Source organism: Salvia hispanica, chromosome 5, assembly GCF_023119035.1.
Source record: "Salvia hispanica cultivar TCC Black 2014 chromosome 5, UniMelb_Shisp_WGS_1.0, whole genome shotgun sequence".
Lineage (NCBI taxonomy): Eukaryota > Viridiplantae > Streptophyta > Magnoliopsida > Lamiales > Lamiaceae > Salvia > Salvia hispanica.
In genome coordinates, this window is record NC_062969.1 from 38,386,385 (window position 1) to 38,405,579 (window position 19,195).

The following is a 19,195-nucleotide window of genomic DNA, read 5'->3' on the forward strand; positions in this document are numbered from 1 at the left end:
AAAATAACCATTATCGCCCCAAGCTCAATTGAAATAACATCCACAGACTTGCTAAGTTGTATGGCATGCCTCGATCCAAAAAAGATTTCGCTGCTTTTAATATTGATAAGCTTGTTCATCTTGCTACTCTTTACCCATAGGACTTCACATGGATTCAACATACTGAATTGTTTAAACAACTTGAAACTTTTGTTGATATTGTGAGAAGAGATGCACGATTGAATGCTATTGAAGATTTGGCTAGCCTATCTCAGAAGATTGTTGAAACCAAGAAAGATAAAGTTTTTTCGTTGGTTTATCGTCTGATTGAGTTGGTATTGATCTTACCCGTAGCGACTGCATCTGTTGAAAGAGTATTTTCAGCAATGAAATTTGTCAAGACTGACTTGCGGAATAGGATGGGAGATGAGTGGTTGAATGACAGTTTGGTAGTATACATTGAAAGATCCATCTTCGCTAGTGTTTCTAATGAAAGAATCTTCAAACGTTTTCAAGATATGGATACCCGTAGAAATCAGTTGTCTCGGTTAACAGATGCTAGAGCTACTTGAATTGTAATAGACTTTCATTTTGCTAAAAAAACATATTGAAGTATTATATTTAATATTTTATTATTTTATTCCGCCCCCTCCATTTTTTAATCCTGGATCCGCCACTGTTATTTCTTATCAGGGGCGTTTCTACTCACATAACTATGTGTCTATGTTAAAGAGTAAAAAGAGTAAGCTCTTCACGATTTTTTTTAACTTGGGTGATGGCAATTTCATGTTGGAATTATGTTTTCTTTTAAGTTCCACAATACTACAAATGACAGAGCTAAAGATGTCTATAAAATCAGATTCAACATGTGTCCATCAACAGTCGGTGTTAGCCTATGCACTCTCAAGCAAGCTGAAACTAAAGTGAAGCTAGCTCTCAATCCTAATGCTGATGCTAAATGTGAAAATGAAGATTCTTCAGTCAAGGACGTGGCATCTACTCACAACATGAAGAGCTGGAAAGATGTGCTCTTGGGACCACCTAAAACGTTGGCAGCAGGAGAAGGTGGCCAGCTCGCTCTTGTGGTCCAAGGCAGTTAAATGTGTTGTGTTGTCACTCTTCTATTGCTTGTTATGGTAGAGTATTATTCTCAGTGTAGCTATATATATGTGCAGCACGTAATTCCAATCTCAATCAATGAACATACTATTTCTGGAAATATACAGTCTCTCTTTATCTTTTATATCAATTCCTCTGCTATTCTTTCAGGATACATGTTAAAGTTCTGAAGTGCTTTGTCTCTTTCCCTGTTATGAGCCCACAACTTTCTGTTGAGCCAACCACCTATCAGTGTGAGGTCTATTTTTTCGACCAATACAATAGATGTCTTCAATCGAAGTGTTCCATACTCAAGAAATACGAGTTCATATGATTGAATTTCTCATGTGTCATATACCACCCGATGTCTCTATGCAAGCAGCTTAGTCGGGGGTATTATTAAAGATACCGGAGATGGAAGTATCGGCTTGCAATAAAAATGTCATTGGGTTGTCAGCTACCTTATAACTGAAAGTTCCATGTATTGCCCCTAAATTTATATTTTATATTGAAAATTTAACTTAGCAATGATTTTGATTCCCCAGCCTGTTTTGTAAGCACCGTGCAGACTTCAAGTTATCTTGATATCGATCATTAATGTTTTCGACATTTTCACTTTTGTCATACATTCACGAAATAATAAACCATATTAAGTGAACATCTTCGGAGCTAAAAATTAAATGAAAGACTACATAGCTTAGCAATTCCTTTGATTCATCAACCTGTCTTGAAAGCACCGTGCGAATTTCAAGTTATTCTAGCATCATAAACCTAAATGAACATTTTATAAGCTAAAAATTGAATTAAGAACTATAGAACTTACATGAAATAATTTAACAAATTAAAAATGCTTCGCATAAGCTAAAGAAGTTAATTAAGAAGAGTAAATTAAGTACTACTGTTCCAATTTGTCGGTGATACTATCATCTACGACAATCACAACCTCGAGTACTGTGGCTGAGAGGTTTCTTTTCTGATAGTCGACCATGTCACCCTTCACAGTTTTTTTGCTGATACTTAGCTGATGGAAATTCCACCCAGAACTTGAAACTAGGACCAAAAAGTAGTAATTATGTATTCAACTTCACAAAATTTCTGAATTTAATTGCCTACACCTTTATTTTGCTCAATATTTCAGGTATTCATGAACTTTTATTGAATTTAAATATTACTTATATTATAATTTAATCTCTAGTTAGACAATTCTATAAATTAAAATCACAACAAATCAACAAATAATCATAAACTAATATACTTACGACGCACGCTTCCAGAAGAAAAAGGACATATTCTTGATATGGTATCAACATCAAGTTCTATACATTACCACCAACTTTTGGCTAATCACAAATTTTTGCTGGAATGTTATACACTATACTAATAATTCACCTTAATACTCGGTTATTAAAATCTATCAAATTGATGGGTTAATATATTGCATTGAAAATTCAGTTGTTGGGCCCCTCTGTATTTATTGTTTGGACTGAAATGTTGATCCTTTATTTTGGGTCTGTGAATACCCCAACCTATTGACACTATCATTTTCTTTCCTCTCATTTTCTTTAATGATATATCTATTGTTTCCAGTTTTATTTTATTTGTTTTGCAATTAAGCCTAGGATTGTACAAACAATGTTACACATGACAATTTTTTAATGTCATATCACCTCTGAACCATTTCTGTACATGCATTCTCGATGCATTCAAATGCTCTTTCCAACACTATCTCTACAATTTTAACTATTCAGCCCAATATCTAGAGACCAGCCCAATTACCCGGCCCATTTTGCAATTAAATTCCTATTTTTTTCCCCCAGTCACGCAAAATTCAACCCATTGCCCCCTGTCGCCGGCTAGCACCGCCTCCCATTCTGCCTTCGCCCAGGACCGACGGTGCTCTCCAGAAAGCCATCGCCTCTAGCAATATTAAGGTAATTAAAAGATTTTATTTTTGTGTGGCCACGTTTTCTGAACCAATGAAGCTAATGCTTGAGTTGGAAATGACGAAGAGGCAATTAGCATAGCGAACTGTTCCGAATAGAGAGTGTTCATGAAAAATTGCTGCGACAGATTTTCAAATATATGAGTAACATGCTGCGGAATGATCAAAATGTGTAGACTCAATCTCTTCCGAATCAAAGATGGAGCTAGCTAATTACTAGTATTATACAACTGCCAAACCCTTGATAGACTGAAGCTCCCCACCATGCGCCCTCATCTCGCCCTCCTCCTGCCTTCCTCCCGCCGCGGTTACGCCACCAAATACACTGGAAAAATCGTGACATCTACCAACAAAGGCCGCACCTCCGCCATAGAAGTCTCCGTCACTCCTCCCGTGCTAATTTCCGATGTCCGCGGCTACCCTCTCCCCCGCCGCGAGCTCATCGCCGAAGCTACCAAACTCCTGCAATCAAAATCCGCCGCTTCCTCGCCCGATTCCTTCCTCGACCTCTCTGAATATCTGCAAGCCCTAAACATACCCCCAACCACCTCTGAAGTCTCCGAAATTCTCAAAGCTTTAAAATCCCCAACCCTAGCTCTCGAGTTCTTTCACTTTTGCCGCTCGCATATCCCGAATTACCGACACGATGCCTTCACTTACAACCGTATTTTGCTGATTCTCTCGAAATCGTCTCTTCCAGACAGGACCGAAAAAATCAAAGAAATTGTCGATTTGATGGCGAGATTAAGGACTCCTGGGAATATCTCTACCGTCAATATATTGATCACTGCGTTTAATAGTGTTGATGGATTGGATAAGTGTTTGGAATTGTTGAAGAATTGGGGTTTGCAGTTGACTTGTTACACATATAAGTGTCTCGTGCAAGCATATTTGAGGGCAAACGACTTGAATCGAGCATTGCAGGTTTATGCACAAATTCGGAGGAAAGGGTACAACTTGGATAACTTTGGTTACAACATGCTTCTTGATGCGCTTGCTAAAGACGAAAAGGTTTGGATATGCATGTAGTTGTAAGGCATTCCATTGATTATTTAGTTGAATCTCTTGTTTATGTACTTCATGTTAATATCAAGGATCATGCTAGTTGTAATTTATGAACATTGTGCATCAAGATGAAGATTTAGAGTGTGTTGCTTGGTTAAATTTCTAGAATATCATTTTGTAGATCTTTAGGTTAATTGGAATTTTGGTAGAAATGATGTAGTTGAATCTTTGTGTAATGTATTAGATCTTGACAAGCCAAATGTGACTTGCAGAATCTAATTTTGTTTGTGATGTGTTGTGCTTCATGTCAGGTTGATGTTGCATACAAGGTGCTTGAAGACATGAAAAAGAAGCATTGCAGACCTGATGAATACACATACACCATTCTAATCAGGATGAATGGAAGGTTGGGCAAGCTGAATGAGGCAGTAGCTTTATTTGAGGAAATGCTTTTGAAGGATTGCAAACCAAATTCAATGGCTTTCAATACCATGCTGGAGGCACTGGTTAGGAGCCGAATGCCAGACAAAGCTATGATTCTTTTCTCTAAGATGGTGGAAAATAATTGCAGGCCTAATGAGTTCACGTACAGCCTCATTCTCAATGTTTTAGCTGTGGAAGGACAGCTTGGTAGACTGGATGAGGTTGTGAAAATATCGAGCAAATACATGAATAAGTCAATCTATGCGTTTCTGGTGAGAATGCTAAGCAAACTAGGGCATGCAAGTGAAGCGCATAGGTTGTTTTGTAATATGTGGAAATTCCATGAGAAGGGAGACAGGGATGCCTATCTGTCCATGTTGGAGAGTTTATGCAATGCTGGAAAAGTTACTGAGGCAATAGACATGATGAGTACAACTCACGAAAAGGGTATAATGACAGATACTTTCATGTACAACACAGTCTTCTCTGCTCTTGGAAAGTCAAAGCAAATAGCTCATCTCCTTGATCTGTATGAGAAAATGAAACAGGATGGGCCGCCACCAGACATCTTCACCTACAATATTCTGATCTCTAGTTTTGGTAGGGCTGGAAGAGTTGATGAAGCTGTTAGAATTTTTGAAGAGCTCGAGAATAGTGATTGCAGACCAGATGTTGTATCATACAATTCATTGATTAATTGTCTGGGAAAAAATGGTGATGTTGATGAAGCACACATGAGGCTTAAGGAAATGCAAGAGAGGGGTTTGAATCCCGATGTTGTAACATACAGTACACTGATAGAATGTTTTGGTAAGACTGATAAAGTTGAGATGGCGTATAGCTTGTTCGATGAAATGCTTGCTGAAGGCTGTTGCCCTAATATAGTTACATACAATATCTTGTTAGACTGTCTTGAGAAGTCTGGGAGAAGTGCAGAAGCTGTTGATTTGTACTCAAAGCTTAAAGAAGAGGGGTTAACTCCTGATTCGATCACTTATGCAATTCTTGAGAGATTACAGAGTGGTTCGCAGAGAACGCATAGAATACGAAAACAGAATCCAATTACTGGTTGGGTTGTTAGTCCGTTGAGATGATAAGCCATTGTTGCTGCCATGTTCTTTTGCTGAAGCTGCATCCTAGATTTATTATGCTAGCTCTCATACCCAATTTTTAACCTTTTTCTCTCAATTTCACATCGTAAGGTGTCTTCAAAGTTGACCTGCTCAGATAATGTGTGGGACCTTCACAGGTAGGAAGACCTTTTTATCAATTCGTGATGATGTAGTTGTCATTATTTGCTGTTTTTTAATTCTTTCTAAAACCGTGATATATGAACTACCATCTTATCTTTGGATCCATTCTTGAATTATAAAGGTAGTGTGTACAATCTGAAAAACTGCTGTTTTTTAGTTTGTAACTATAAGAACTACTCCTATATTTTGAGTTCCAGCCTACTGTAATGGTACTCCATATATTTTAATTAGTTCACCAGTAACCTTGATTTCATCATTATATTTGTGTCAGATCTCTGTTTTCATCTGCTGAGGAATTGACTAACAAACAGCTAGAGCAAATGCTACCTGCCATGAACAAAGGTCGGGTCTTTTCTTTCTTGTCTTGCACTGCTATGTATTCCATACTCAAGTTTCCCAACTTTTGAGCAGACCCTTGTAATAAAGAAGAGAGCTCTGGATGGGATGCAGATGAATTTGTTGCTGAGGAAGGACTCGATACACTCCCTAATTTAGCTATTCAAGGGGAGGGAGAAGGCCCTGACTTCTTCAGAGAACAAGACAAAACACCTACACCATAGACGTGGCTGTACATGCATTGTCTGCCTTCAACCTCCCAGTGGGAAATGGACCAACCACCGGCACTCTTGTGACTGTGCTTCGTTAAAGCGCCATTTTAACACCTTGATGGAGAGACGGAAAAGAAACAAACTGAACCCTCATCTTCGTCTCAGAACTTATAAGAACAGCAGTCATGTGAAAAGGAGCAGGATGGTGATCCATGTGTTGGTAGCAGCACTGTAAACAGAAGCTTAAACGAGGAAGATGTGCTGAATTCAAGCTATGTGGAAGAACCTGAAGGTAGATATCGTCAACTTCACCTTTGAAAGGCCAAATAGACCTTAACATCCAGCCTGAGCGGTAGGAAGATATCTCACCTCGCTTGGATTTTTGGGCAGTGAGATGCTCTATCCCAGGTTCTGCTGATAGATTATTCAGCCAGCAACATAGATCGTTGGAGTCAGATGTGGTCGAAAATTTGTCAGGGACGCAAGATGGAGTTTGATGTATAAATATTTTAGGTTGTGGGGCTTTGCACAAAAAAATGGTCAGAGGAAATTCATGGAAGAAAGTAGTCGAATTTTTGGTTGGTTTCGCTGGGTAAAGCTGTATGTATTGAAAGGGAGGAGGAATTGAAGGGAGCATAACCAATTAGAATACAGCATAATTTGATACGCTTTTTGCAGTTATCAACTTTTTTATTCTTGAAATAAGAATTAAGAGTATTTATAGTAGTGCATGTGATATGAGTATACAAGGAGCGTTAATATGGGCTTCTCACCAAGGTTAATTATTATCCACGAATTCATAAACATTAATTCAGGTTTCCAACGTGGAGAAAAGGTTGGTAGAGATGGAAGTTCCCCAACAGGGCCATGTAAACGCTCATAAACAATGTCTTTGTCTACCAAATCCCAATCCCTTTCTTGTCCTCTATCGTCATCGGAGATACGAGGGACATCACCGATGATCTATCACCAAACCTCGTGATAATCTCGAGAGGAAACAAACACACATTCAGTTTTCCATCCCCGAATTCTTCTGGAAAATCAACGATTGTTTCCTGAAGAATTCGGAGAAAAGAAAATGGATGTAAACGGTTCCTCGAAGATGTGCATAGAGGCGGAGGGGGGGAAGGACTCATACTGCCTGGAGATTTTCTCTGTGGAAGTTGAAAGTGTGAAGCAGGATGTGATGCATCTGGAGAGGCTACACAACAGCCTGCAGGAATCCAATGAGGATATTAAAAAGGCAGAGAATTCGGGGATGATGAGGGACATCCGGGGCCGCCTCAAAACCGACCTCGACGACCTATTCAAGCTGGCTAAACAGATCAACAAGAAATACGAGGGCCTCGTTCGGGCCAATGCTGCCCAGCGTGGCTCCGCAGACGACCAGGTTCGGGCCTCCATGATCTCCGACATCATCGAGGCCCTCCAATTGATTATGCACAGATTCCAATCCCTCAGGTCCCAAATGGAGACCGATCATAGACAGATTATCGACGCCAAGTCAGATACTTCACACTATGCTCTTTAAAATGTACTCCTATTAGGTTTATGTTGGATTCTAACACGTTGACAAAATAAGGTTCTACGCGATCACGGGGGAGAAGGCAATGGCAGAGGCCATCGACAGCCTGATAGCGAGCGAGGCCGCAAGGGCTCCGCTCCACCGCGAGGTTGAGCACGGGAAGGACTCCGTGGCGGAGGCAGTGGCGGAGATTGAGGAGAGGCGCGACGCAATGAGGGAGATCCGGAGGAACCTCATGGCGCTGCACCAAGTGCTGCTGGGGATAGCAACGCCGGTCACAGCCGACGCACTGGGTGGCGGGAACAGAGCAGCCGCCGCTGGGGGAGATGAGGCTGCGCCGTCAGGTGGAGGAAAGGGCGGCGGGACGGGGACGGGGTCGCTCAATGATTACGAGAAGGAGACCCGAAAACAGGCCTATATTGCTATAGTCATTGCTTTGGTGATTATCATTGTACTCGTCCTCTCCATTCTTAGAGTTGATAATCAATTCGAAAACACTGCAACTGCATAGATAGTGATGCTGCCGCTGCTGCTGCTACACTATTTTGTCATATTCATAATTATACACTCTATTTTGCTTCTTCACCATATCACCATCAACTAATTCATATCCGAATAATCAAGATTATGATCAAACTGTCTAGCTAACAACAGCTTGTTCATCAGATTTAATTTGTTGTATAGTTGCAGGAGATCTCTTTTAATTATTATTGACATTGTAAGTTTGAGCGAGCATGTGATGGGAAAATTTGTAATTTTGTCACTCTTACTGTCAGAGTAAGAGGATTGCAAAATGTCCGAACTCCGGTGCTTCTAATACATAAAATATCCAGATAAGAGTCCTAATATATCAAGAAAATTGATAAAAAAAAGTTATTGCACGTAAAATCAAACTGACCCAAAAGTAATAACACTGAGGGAAAGATATGTAAATAGCTGTTTGACGTCATTATACAGAACTTTAGAGATACTATACTAGTACTACATTTCATTTTCGGCATTGGCATTTGTTAAGATTTTGACATGAAATTGTTACCTACCCATTTAATCCAAAGGAAGTTTATAAAGCGTTCAACTGAATTAATGATGACTTTTTGGATTATTTTCAGTACTGACTTTTCTTAATAAGCTCAGTTAGAGCATTTCTAAGGGAAAAATGTACTATATGAGAAATTCTCATTCACCTTCTCAAAAAGGTTATTATATCTTATTAAAAAGTAATGAACTCCAAGAAAAGAAGGTAAATTGAAAGGGCAAATAAAAATAACTAACTTTTTATCTGTTCTATCAAGAAGAGGTAAAGATACCTTCTCAAAATGAAATAAAGAATAAAACATCCTCAAATACCCTTTCCATTGGAGCATGAAATTTTATGAAGAAGTAAATATGGTAGTTATTTCTCTTTACCTCTCCATTTATCATTTTCCTTGGAGATGCTTTTACACAAATGGAAATTGTTGGGGTGCAAATCATATCTCAAGTCGGGGAAAAGTAAAGCTAATATATAAGGCTACCTCAATTTCATTCGTATCAATGTGTTTTGTAAAAAAAAATGTGAGGGATTAGTTAATGGTTTTCTTAATCTTTTTTAATGCTGATTTTTCTTGATACTTACTGTTGTGACAAAATAGAGTAATTGTGTAATCAAGACAAACAGAAACGTAAAGAGACACAGATTTACGTTACGTGGTTCACCAACGTTGTGTTGGCTACGTCCAAGAGCAAGAAAGAAGAACATATTGATAGAAATCCATGGGTTCCATCCTAAAACCAATTGGTGATAGGAGGAGGGCCCATGAGACTTATATACTAGTTTCAGTTTTCTCTTGACACCGATGTGGGACAGTTATATGTTATATTTTTAGTTTCAATTGCCAACACCCTCCCTCAATCCTTTCAAGGTGAACCTTGGAGGGGTTGGACTTTTTTCTAATCGATTGGACAATCGGCCCAATTTTTTTCGATCGGTTGGACCACTTGGCCCAAATTTTTAAATATAGATATACTGCTGGATCAGTCATTTTTTTTTTGTTTCGGCCCAGATATACTGCTGGGTCAGTTAAATTTGACCCACAGTCGGCGACCCGCTCTGATACCATGATAGAATTGGGTAATTCTTTGTTATATTATTCACAATGGAATTATACATCATATATAGGCTAGAATAAAACTATACAAGGTAAGATTTCCTCAATCAAATATCTCTAATTCTCGGTCATAATATTGTGCAATCTTCTTCTGATTTTGTGTAATCTTCTTTGCCTTGCTGAATACTCCAGATCTTCTAACAGGTTAGGCTCAGAGAAAAATCATCATAGCCCTAAACCAAATATACCTCTCTCGACCGAAACGGCGAGAACCCAACCAATATGACAGATAACAAGCATGATATTGATATTGAACCAATAGCCGAGAAAATTAGATCAAGCAAGAGTGTTACCGTAGCCTTCAAATTGAATGGCTCGAACTACTCACTGTGGTCAAGATTAATGAAGGTATCTATCGGAGGACGAGGAGTCTACCGTCATATCACCGGAAACCCGACTCCACCGCGGCCAGGAGAGAAGGGATATACAGATTGGGAGGAGATCGACTTAATTGTCTTCTCGTGGATTATCGACAACATGGAGACACATATGATAGCAGATTTCGCACACCACCAAACGGCGAAATCCCTGTGGGATACGCTCGCGGTGACATTTGCAAGTTCCGCCGATTCGTATCTCATCTACGATCTGCGAGAAAAAGCAAGCAGGATTATGCAAGAGGATTCAAGCCTGGAAGCCTACTGGAGTCGCCTCCATGGACTATGGATGGACATCGATCGATGCCCACACAAGACGGTCGATTGTTGCGACAAGGGTGTTGCACAATGTCGAAGCATCAAGTCTGAGTTGAGATTATTCAAATTTCTCACCGGATTGAATGAGAAATATGATTGGGTCCGGCGTGAGATACTCAAGGAGGATCCATATCCCCCAGTCGATGAAACGTATGGATGGGTGAAACGGGAGGCGGCTCAATTCAAGATCATGCCACCGGCGTCCAATTCTCCCACCACCGGTGTCGAAGTCGACTCATCATCGGGAGTGGGATTTGGCTTTGGAGCAAAGGAGTATCGCCCGCCTCAGCCACAGAACAAGGGCCAACCACCGCAGCCGCGCTCAGCCGCCAATAGTCGGGGAAACTCTAAACTGGACAAATCAAAGCTTTGGTGTTCCCACTGCGGAATGAATAAACACACGAAGGAAACCTGTTTTCAATTGGTCGGATATCCCGACTGGTGGGAAGAGGAGAAGGCAGCGAATGCGAAAGTAGCCATCGGAGCCGAGGGAGGAAGGAACCAAGCTGGAACAGGGGAAGAAGGGAGCCGCAAGATGGCTCAATTTTTGGAACGGAGGCCGGAATCCGGTGGTCTCCACACCGGCGGTGGCCGGCGAGGCGACAACGGTGGGGGGAAGACGGTCGAAGCAATGGCAGCCTCTTTCAAGGTCGACGACGGTGAAACTGGAGGTAAAGGGTTAGGGAATGAAAAGCCTAACCCTATTTTAACCCCCTTTTCAATTAAATCCTCCAACTATGATAAATATAAAAACCAACCCCATTATGATATTATACATAAGACAGCCCCCAAACTTAGGAGAAATATTGAATTTGACCCCATTATTTGTAAAAATTCTTTTGCTCCCTTAGAGAAATTATCCAATGCTTTTGAGGTCCGGGATTATAATGAATTTGATGATACGGGATGGATCTTTGACTGTGGGGCCACAGATACTATGACCTATGATAAAAGTGATTTTGTGAAATTTCATGAAACCCCTAAGTCACATATACAAACTGCCAATGGGGGGTGACACCGGTTGAAGGAGCAGGAACTATAGAAATATTCCCGAATGTGCAGATATCAAATTGCCTCTATGTTCATAATCTATCTCAGAAGTTGATGTCAATTAGTCATGTGACTAAGGATTTAAATTGTACTCTACTAATGCAGCCAAACTTCTGTCTCTTACAGGATATCCGGACGGGGAAGATTATTGGACGTGGCACTGAACGCCGTGGGCTCTATTTTGTAGACGAGATTGCTCGACAAGATGGTGCGGCGATGCTTGCTCACGGACCCACCACTCGGGAGACTTGGCTCTGGCACCGAAGAATGGGTCATACTTCTCCGGGTTATCTAAAATCTTTATTTCCTAAACTTTTTGTTCCTAAGGATTTTTCGTGTGAAGCTTGTGTTTTGGCCAAGAGCCACCGTAACTCTTTTAAACCTAATGATACTCGTGTTGACACTATTTTTTCGTTAATACATTCTGATGTGTGGGGGCCCGCACCTGTTGGAACTAGTTTTGGTTTTAAATATTTTGTGATATTTGTCGATGATTGCAGTAGAGCTACATGGGTATACTTTATGAAACAAAAATCCGAGGTTGTTGAAAAATTCATTTCTTTTTATAAAATGGTCCAAACCCAATTTCAAACATCCATTAAAATCCTACGATCAGATATCGGGGGGGAATTTGTAAACAATTCTATGGCTCAGTTTTTTAGGGATAACGGGTTAATTCACCAAACCTCCTGCCCTCATACACCCGAACAAAATGGGGTAGCGGAACGAAAAAACCGAATCATCCTTGAAATGACTCGAGCCCTCCTTTTTGATTCAAAAGTCCCACCGTCTTTCTGGCCCGAAGCCATAGCCACCTCCGTTTACCTCCTTAACCGACTCCCTACCAAAACACTAAACCGAAAAACGCCCCTAGACCATTTGGCTACTAAGACACAAGTTCCCTCAGCCTTATCCATTCCACCAAAAACCTTTGGTTGCACGGTCTACGTGCACATCCCGAAACACGAAAGAACAATTTTTCCCCATGTGCAATTAAGTGTGTATTTATGGGGTATGGGGTTAATCAAAAGGGCTATCGATGCTACGATCCAAAAACCAGACGGGTAATCACCACCATGAATTGCAACTTTCTCGAAACATAATTCTTTTACCACCTTGGGACTCAGGGGGAGAGTGAGAGACAGGGGGAGACCCAAGAAAACGACTCCCTTCGGTGGTATGTGCCAAGTCACTTTGATGTAGGACCAACAGAGCAAGTTGGCACTATCCATGAGCCGACCTCATCTACAGAAACGAACCCAACGATGCTTCCGCCGCGTTCCGATGATCCAGCCGTAACGGAATCCGAGGTAATCCATGACTCACCTCTTGAAAATTCGGTTATTTCTGACCCCCTGATACAGAGGAAGAGGATACTTCGATTGATCAAGATACTGGGCAATATGTGCGCCCCGTAAGGAGCACAAGAGGAATTCCTCCCAAGAGATACTCCCCTGAAAGAATAGCAGATACTCTGTAGCAAACTTCGTAGAAGCTAACATCTCCAAAATGGCAAGGGCGTTCCATGCTGCATTGTATGAGGAAGAGATACCTCGAACATTTGAAGAAGCAGTGAAAATCAAACATTGGAGGGAGGCAATGCTAGTTGAGATGAAGGCACTAAAAAGAAATGGAACTTGGGAAGTCAGTCCGTTGCCCCGATGGAAAACATACAGTTGGGTGCCGCTGGGTCTTCACAATTAAACGAAGACCAGATGGTAGCATTGAGCGATACAAAGCTCGACTGGTAGCAAAGGGGTACACTCAGACTCAAGGAATCGACTACTCTGAGACATTCTCTCCGGTTGCAAAGATGAACACCGTAAGAGTCCTTCTCCCTATTGCAGCAAATAGGGACTGGCCACTTCATCAGTACGATGTGACTAACGCGTTTCTTCATGGAGAATTGAAAGACCCCATCTATATGGAAGCTCCACCAGGATTCTTAGAAGAGTTCGAGCAAGGAAAAGTGTGCAAATTGAAGAAAACACTGTACGGGCTAAAACAATCTCCAAGGGCCTGGTTCGGAAGATTTACAGAAGTGATGAAGAAGTATGGATACAAACAAAGCAATTCCGACCACACGCTCTTCATCAAACGAGAAGGGGAGAAGATCACATGTCTGATAATCTATGTGGATGATATGATCATTACTGGAGACAATGTCGAAGAAATACAATAACTCAAAGAACACCTGGCTGCAGAATTCGAGATGAAGAATCTTGGCGATCTCAAATATTTCCTCGGGATTGAAGTACTTAGATCGGGAAAAGGAATTTTTATTAGCCAACGGAAGTATGTTCTTGATCTTTTGGCAGAAACAGGGATGTTGGACTGCAAGCCAGCAGACACCCCAATCATTCAGAATCACGGACTTCAACTCGTCAAAGGGGCAACCCCACTGATCGGGGAAGATACCAAAGACTAGTTGGGAAACTCATCTACTTGTCCCACACCAGGCCAGATATCGCATATGCAGTGGGAGTTCTTAGCCAGTTCATGCATGGTCCTCAAGAAGAACATTGGGGAGCAGCACTAAGAGTGGTCCGTTATTTAAAGGGAACTGTTGGACATGGAGTTTTGTTCCGGAAGAATGGGCACCTAGATATTCACGGATATACAGATGCTGATTGGGCAGGGAACCTAGTCGACAGACGTTCAACTGGTGGATATTTCACCTTTGTTGGTGGAAATTTAGTCACTTGGAGGAATAAAAAGCAAAAGGTAGTAGCTCTCTCAAGTGCTGAAGCCGAGTTTCGAGGCATCAAGAGCGGTTTAACCGAAATCCTTTGGCTTAGGAGATTGATGAAGGAACTGAATTTGGAACCGGAAAAAACTTGCAAATTGTTGTGTGACAATAAAGCTGCAATCAGTATCTTGGAGAATCCAGTACAGCATGACAGAACTAAACACGTCGAAATTGATAGACACTTCATAAAAGAGAACCTTGAGGAGAAGATAGTGGAAATTCCGTATGTGAAATCAGAAGACCAACTGGCTGACATTCTGACCAAAACAATCTCTGTAAAAAGCTTTCAATAAGTATTGGACAAGTTAAGCTTTGGGAATCCCGTCACTTAACTTGAGGGGAAGTGTTAGAAGATCTGGAGTATTCAGCAAGGCAAAGAAGATTACACAAAATCAGAAGAAGATTGCACAATATTATGACCGAGAATTAGAGATATTTGATTGAGGAAATCTTACCTTGTATAGTTTTATTCTAGCCTATATATGATGTATAATTCTATTGTGAATAATATAACAAAGAATTACCCAATTCTACACATATTGTATTCATATTGTTTTTCGGATTATAGAGTTATGCGTCCTACTTCTATATAAATAGACACACGAGACGGGCTAGACCCAATATACTCCATCCGTCCCGCTTTAGCAGTCCCATTGACTTTTCTGTCATCTTTTTGTAAAAATGATAAAAAATAGTTAAAGTAGAGAAATGATAAAGTAAGAGAGACAATAATGTAGATAAGACTCTTTTCTATGTTATTCTCTCTCTTAATTTACCATTTCTCCTCTTTAACTATTTTTTATCATTTTTACAAAAAGAGAGCAGAAAAGTCAATGGGACTGCTGCTAAAGCGGGACGGAGGGAGTAACAATTAGGACCCAAAATAGAAACATAGCATAGCGTTGGGCCGAGAGCATCGCCCCCCCTTACCCCTGACTCGCTGACAGTGATATCCCCGTTTGATTACTAACAATAAGCAGCTACCAAAATCAATGGTTCACCGTCCACGGCACATCTACTGGCCTAAACCTAACTTATTAGATAAGAGGCCTAGGCCAATATTAGCCAAACTTTTAATAAAATTTAGATCACCAACTTAACTTAGCCCTTTATGGTTTTGAGTAGTTATGTTATATGCAAATATTGTTGTTATCAAAACCCAATCATCTGTAGTAATTGTATAATTAGTGCATGGATAAGATGATTAGATGAGTTATGCCATTTATTGGGAATACAAGTGTACAGTTAATCGTGCCATATAGTATATGTAAACCTATTAATGTTTATCACATGCCAATCGTTCAATAAAAAAAACAGTGTAAATAAAGTATGTAGACGAATGTGAGTTTTTTTAAATTGTAAATTTGTGAGGAGAAAATGAGAGAAAAGAAAATCCTCACTTTTAAATTTGAGATTGGTTATCAAGATGACTTTCTCTATTCGTTCTTTCTTTTCCCTTATTATCTACAAAAAATAATTTCATCCCTTTTATTCCTCACTTCAGAGAAAATATTGTCATGAATAACTTTACTATGACATCATTTCCTTTACTGGTGTAATAAAAGAGAGAATATGATAAGAATAAAATGAGGGGAAAGTGATGAGAGTTTAAGGATTAATTTAGATTATGTTGGAGAAACATTTTTGAATGGTCGCTTTCTCACTTTTTGGCCCCACAGCCTAAAACCATGTTAAAGTGGTAAGTGGATACAGTTTGGTGAGATAGATGGCGTGACACTAAAATAGTGAAAGTAGTTATTTAAAAGTTTATATATGTACAACTACAAGTCGGCGGTCAACACCGTGATCCTATATAATCCAGTGGTAAGTATAATTTCTTTGTTATTCTTTAATTCTATAAAAACGTCTTATAATATTGACCAATACAGTTGAGTATTAGGCTAACAAACTATCATTATTATATTTTTACGCATAAACCTTAAAGTGCATCGCCAATCTGGAATTCAATGTAATGTACTGTTGCCTAGAATATTACATCTCAGATGACACCCATGCAACAAATTCCAAATACTCCATCCGTCCCAATTAGGAGTCACACTTTTGACCAGATACGAATTTTAAGAAATATAAAGAAAAGTTGGTTGAAAAAGTTAGTGGAATGTGAGATCCATTTATTTATATTGATTTTATAATAAAATGTGAGTGAATTGAGGTAGTGGAATGTGGAACCTACTTACTATTTATGGTAAAAATGAAGTGTGACTCTTAATTGAGGACGGACCGAAATGGAAAAGTGTGACTTTTAATCGGGGGCGGAGGGAGTAATATTCTACTTCTCAATTTCAAAATGTGAAAACATGAAAAATGTCGTGTATGTTAATATGAAGATTATTTATAGTAACATGATATGTAGGAGTATATGTAAATGTTCGAATGAAATATTGTACTACTACTACTTAAAGGAGTATTCCAATGTAGCAACAAATTGAAGTGCGAAAACACCACTGCAGTCTACAACCAAATTCATATTAATGTACACAATCAAATGGAGTAATAGTACAATAATATTAGTAATAGTACAATAATATTTGTCCACGACCTAGAAATACCCTTTTCCCTGTATTCTATAAACTTTAACCAAAGAATTTCATAGCTACATCAAACCCTCATCACAATTAAAAATGAGTATTCTAATCTTGATTCTTGTTATAGGTATATTCAGTTATCTTCAATTTTTCCATTCCCAAAAAATAAGGGAAAGAAAAACTCCATCTAGACTCCACGATTGATCATCTCGTGGAACTGTTGGAGCGATTCCTGGCGCTGCATCCTCATATCTTCGTTGAACTTATTGATGAACGCCTCCACCCTCCGATTCAACTCGTCCTGCCCCAGCGACGGTTCCTTCCGAATCCTCGCCTCGTAGTTGCTACGCTCCTTGAACGTCTCCGACTTTGGAACCATAGCCACACGATCCATCACCGGAGACGCCTGCTGCTCGAACGTATCCGACTTCTTCAGGTGCCTCGTCAGCGGCACGTGCCTCCCCTCCGTTATCATCTTCCACGTGCTCTCCAGCGTCTCCTGCTTCTTCGGCCGAGCCACCCGCCGCAGCGCCTTTGCACCTGCAACTGTTTTTCTCGAATCGATCAGTAAAATATGATTTTAAAATGAAATTAAACCTTTTCAGATGAAGCAAACATTTGCATGCTTATGAATTACTACCTCCATCCACAAAAATTTGTCCAATTTTTCCATTTCCGTCCATCCTCCAAAATTTGTCTCATTTCACTTTTACATTTGTGGTAGGGGATCCCATATTCCACTAACTCATTCCTACTTACATTTTATTATAAAACTACTCCCTCCGTCCCCCTTAAGATGACACGTTTTCCTTTTTAGTTTGTCACAACTAAGATGACACATTTCCTTTTATGGTAACTTTCTCTCTCCAATTAATCCACTCGACCACTTTTTTTCACTCCTATTCAAATATTCATCTTTCTTTATCTCTCTACTTTAATACTTACATCCACATTCTCTTTCTCCAATTAAATACTTTAACCAATAACTCCTAAAATCTCGTGCCGGCTAAGCAATGTGTGTCATCTTAGCCGGGACGGAGGGAGTAATATATAAAAGTAGGACCACAGGCCACTCACTTTCCATTACATTTCTTAAAATTCGTGCCCGGTCAAACCGGGACGAATTTTCGTGGACGGAGGTAGGAAAACAGAACAGTAATCAAAATTTCCTAATCATTTTCAAATGAACGATTAGTGACCAAAAAATGCTAAGATTTTGATCCAGAAATAGAAGAAATTAAATACAGTGAAATTTACCTTCAGAAGGGGTTCTGTTTGGCTTCCGGTGTACGAATCTGGAAGAAGCGAGCGGTTTCTCTCTAGCTGGAAAGAGCGATTCCAGATTAACTTCCGGCGAATTGTTCAGCAAAGCCGATTCGTCAAACACATCTTCCGCCTCAGCTCGAAGTATCCGCAGATCGTCCACTTCCGTAGCGAAATCAACCTTCAAACCGTTCACCACCACAGGTTTCAAATCGACAACCCTGTTTTCAACCGCCGGCACCACAACCTCCGCCCGAGGTTCCGGCGCGGCGGTGGTTTTGAAATTCGCCGGAGCCGGAAGCGGAACGAAACTCTCGAGCGTAGGCGTTATGACCGAAATCAAGCGCTCAGATCGAATCGCGGCAGGCTCAGTGTGGCTGTGGTGGAAGCGCGACGACGCGGCGATGGTGATGATGATGCCGTTGATGATTATGTACAGATACGGAGGTTTCATCCAGGATATGACGACGGACCACAGCGCCGGGACATTTTCGACGGCGATCGGAATCGACAGCTTCAGCCCCATAGCCGCGGACAAAACTCCAGCTGATATGAGAATCATCCTCATCGACATCCAGCTGTTCATCGCCCCCATAGCTTTCAATGCAGTGAGAGTGTGTGTGATTTAGGAGAGAGAGAGAGAGTAGATGAGACAAGTGAAGGGAATTGGAGAGTGGTGCTGTGGAGAAGAAGGTGATGTGTGTGGGAAGATATAAAGGAGGGGAGCGGATGGTGAGGGGACGCGGTTTGTGCAAAGGCGTGAAATCTGGGCCGTCCGATAAGGGGACAAAAACAGTTGCAACTTGTGTGCTCTGATTGGCCCACTTGTGGGTCAAACAGACTCAAACTATAAAATTTATTTTCATTTTTTTAATTTAATATAATTACTTGCTGGATTTGGAAGTGAAAAGTCTAAATCACATTCTACTATCTTAGATTTACCTCTTTTCTGGTCGGCTAACACTTGATAAT

The 19,195-nt window shown here is 40.4% G+C and overlaps 3 protein-coding genes across 5 annotated transcripts; 2 read left to right on the forward strand and 1 right to left on the reverse strand.

The window, feature by feature from the left end:
• Positions 1 to 3,014: 3,014 nt before the first annotated feature.
• Positions 3,015 to 6,974, forward strand: LOC125188860 (pentatricopeptide repeat-containing protein At1g51965, mitochondrial). Of its 3 annotated transcripts, none has more exons than XM_048085923.1 (5): positions 3,015 to 4,030; positions 4,336 to 5,696; positions 5,972 to 6,042; positions 6,112 to 6,540; positions 6,639 to 6,974. In XM_048085923.1, the coding sequence occupies exons 1-2, from the start codon at positions 3,284 to 3,286 to the stop codon at positions 5,539 to 5,541; spliced, it is 1,953 nt and encodes a 650-aa protein (XP_047941880.1). In that variant the 5' UTR covers positions 3,015 to 3,283; the 3' UTR covers positions 5,542 to 5,696; positions 5,972 to 6,042; positions 6,112 to 6,540; positions 6,639 to 6,974. The 3 variants fall into 3 exon arrangements, with proteins under 3 accessions (XP_047941880.1, XP_047941881.1, XP_047941879.1); XM_048085924.1 differs by having other exon boundaries at positions 4,336 to 5,257; positions 5,354 to 5,696; positions 6,112 to 6,974; XM_048085922.1 differs by having other exon boundaries at positions 6,112 to 6,974.
• Positions 6,975 to 7,326: 352 nt separating this feature from the next.
• LOC125189990 (syntaxin-125-like) lies at positions 7,327 to 8,284 on the forward strand. The gene is made up of 2 exons (XM_048087195.1): positions 7,327 to 7,751; positions 7,831 to 8,284. The coding sequence occupies exons 1-2, from the start codon at positions 7,327 to 7,329 to the stop codon at positions 8,282 to 8,284; spliced, it is 879 nt and encodes a 292-aa protein (XP_047943152.1).
• An 8,596-nt stretch (positions 8,285 to 16,880) lies between these two features.
• LOC125187297 lies at positions 16,881 to 18,900 on the reverse strand. Its single transcript, XM_048083856.1, has 2 exons — positions 18,218 to 18,900; positions 16,881 to 17,506 (listed from the first exon to the last, which is right to left on the reverse strand). Exons 1-2 carry the CDS (start codon positions 18,816 to 18,818, stop codon positions 17,148 to 17,150), a joined length of 960 nt encoding a protein of 319 aa, XP_047939813.1. The 5' UTR covers positions 18,819 to 18,900; the 3' UTR covers positions 16,881 to 17,147.
• Between the last annotated feature and the right edge of the window lie 295 nt (positions 18,901 to 19,195).

Coding starts and splice junctions, on each gene's coding strand:
- LOC125188860 (XM_048085922.1), top strand. CDS start 3,284: ATGCGCCCTCATCTCGCCCTCCTCCTGCCTTCCTCCCGCCGCGGTTAC. Junction 4,031..4,335: donor CGCTTGCTAAAGACGAAAAG/GTTTGGATATGC, acceptor GCTTCATGTCAG/GTTGATGTTGCATACAAGGT.
- LOC125189990 (XM_048087195.1), top strand. CDS start 7,327: ATGGATGTAAACGGTTCCTCGAAGATGTGCATAGAGGCGGAGGGGGGG. Junction 7,752..7,830: donor AGACAGATTATCGACGCCAA/GTCAGATACTTC, acceptor TGACAAAATAAG/GTTCTACGCGATCACGGGGG.
- LOC125187297 (XM_048083856.1), bottom strand. CDS start 18,818: ATGGGGGCGATGAACAGCTGGATGTCGATGAGGATGATTCTCATATCA. Junction 17,507..18,217: donor AAACAGAACCCCTTCTGAAG/GTAAATTTCACT, acceptor CGAGAAAAACAG/TTGCAGGTGCAAAGGCGCTG.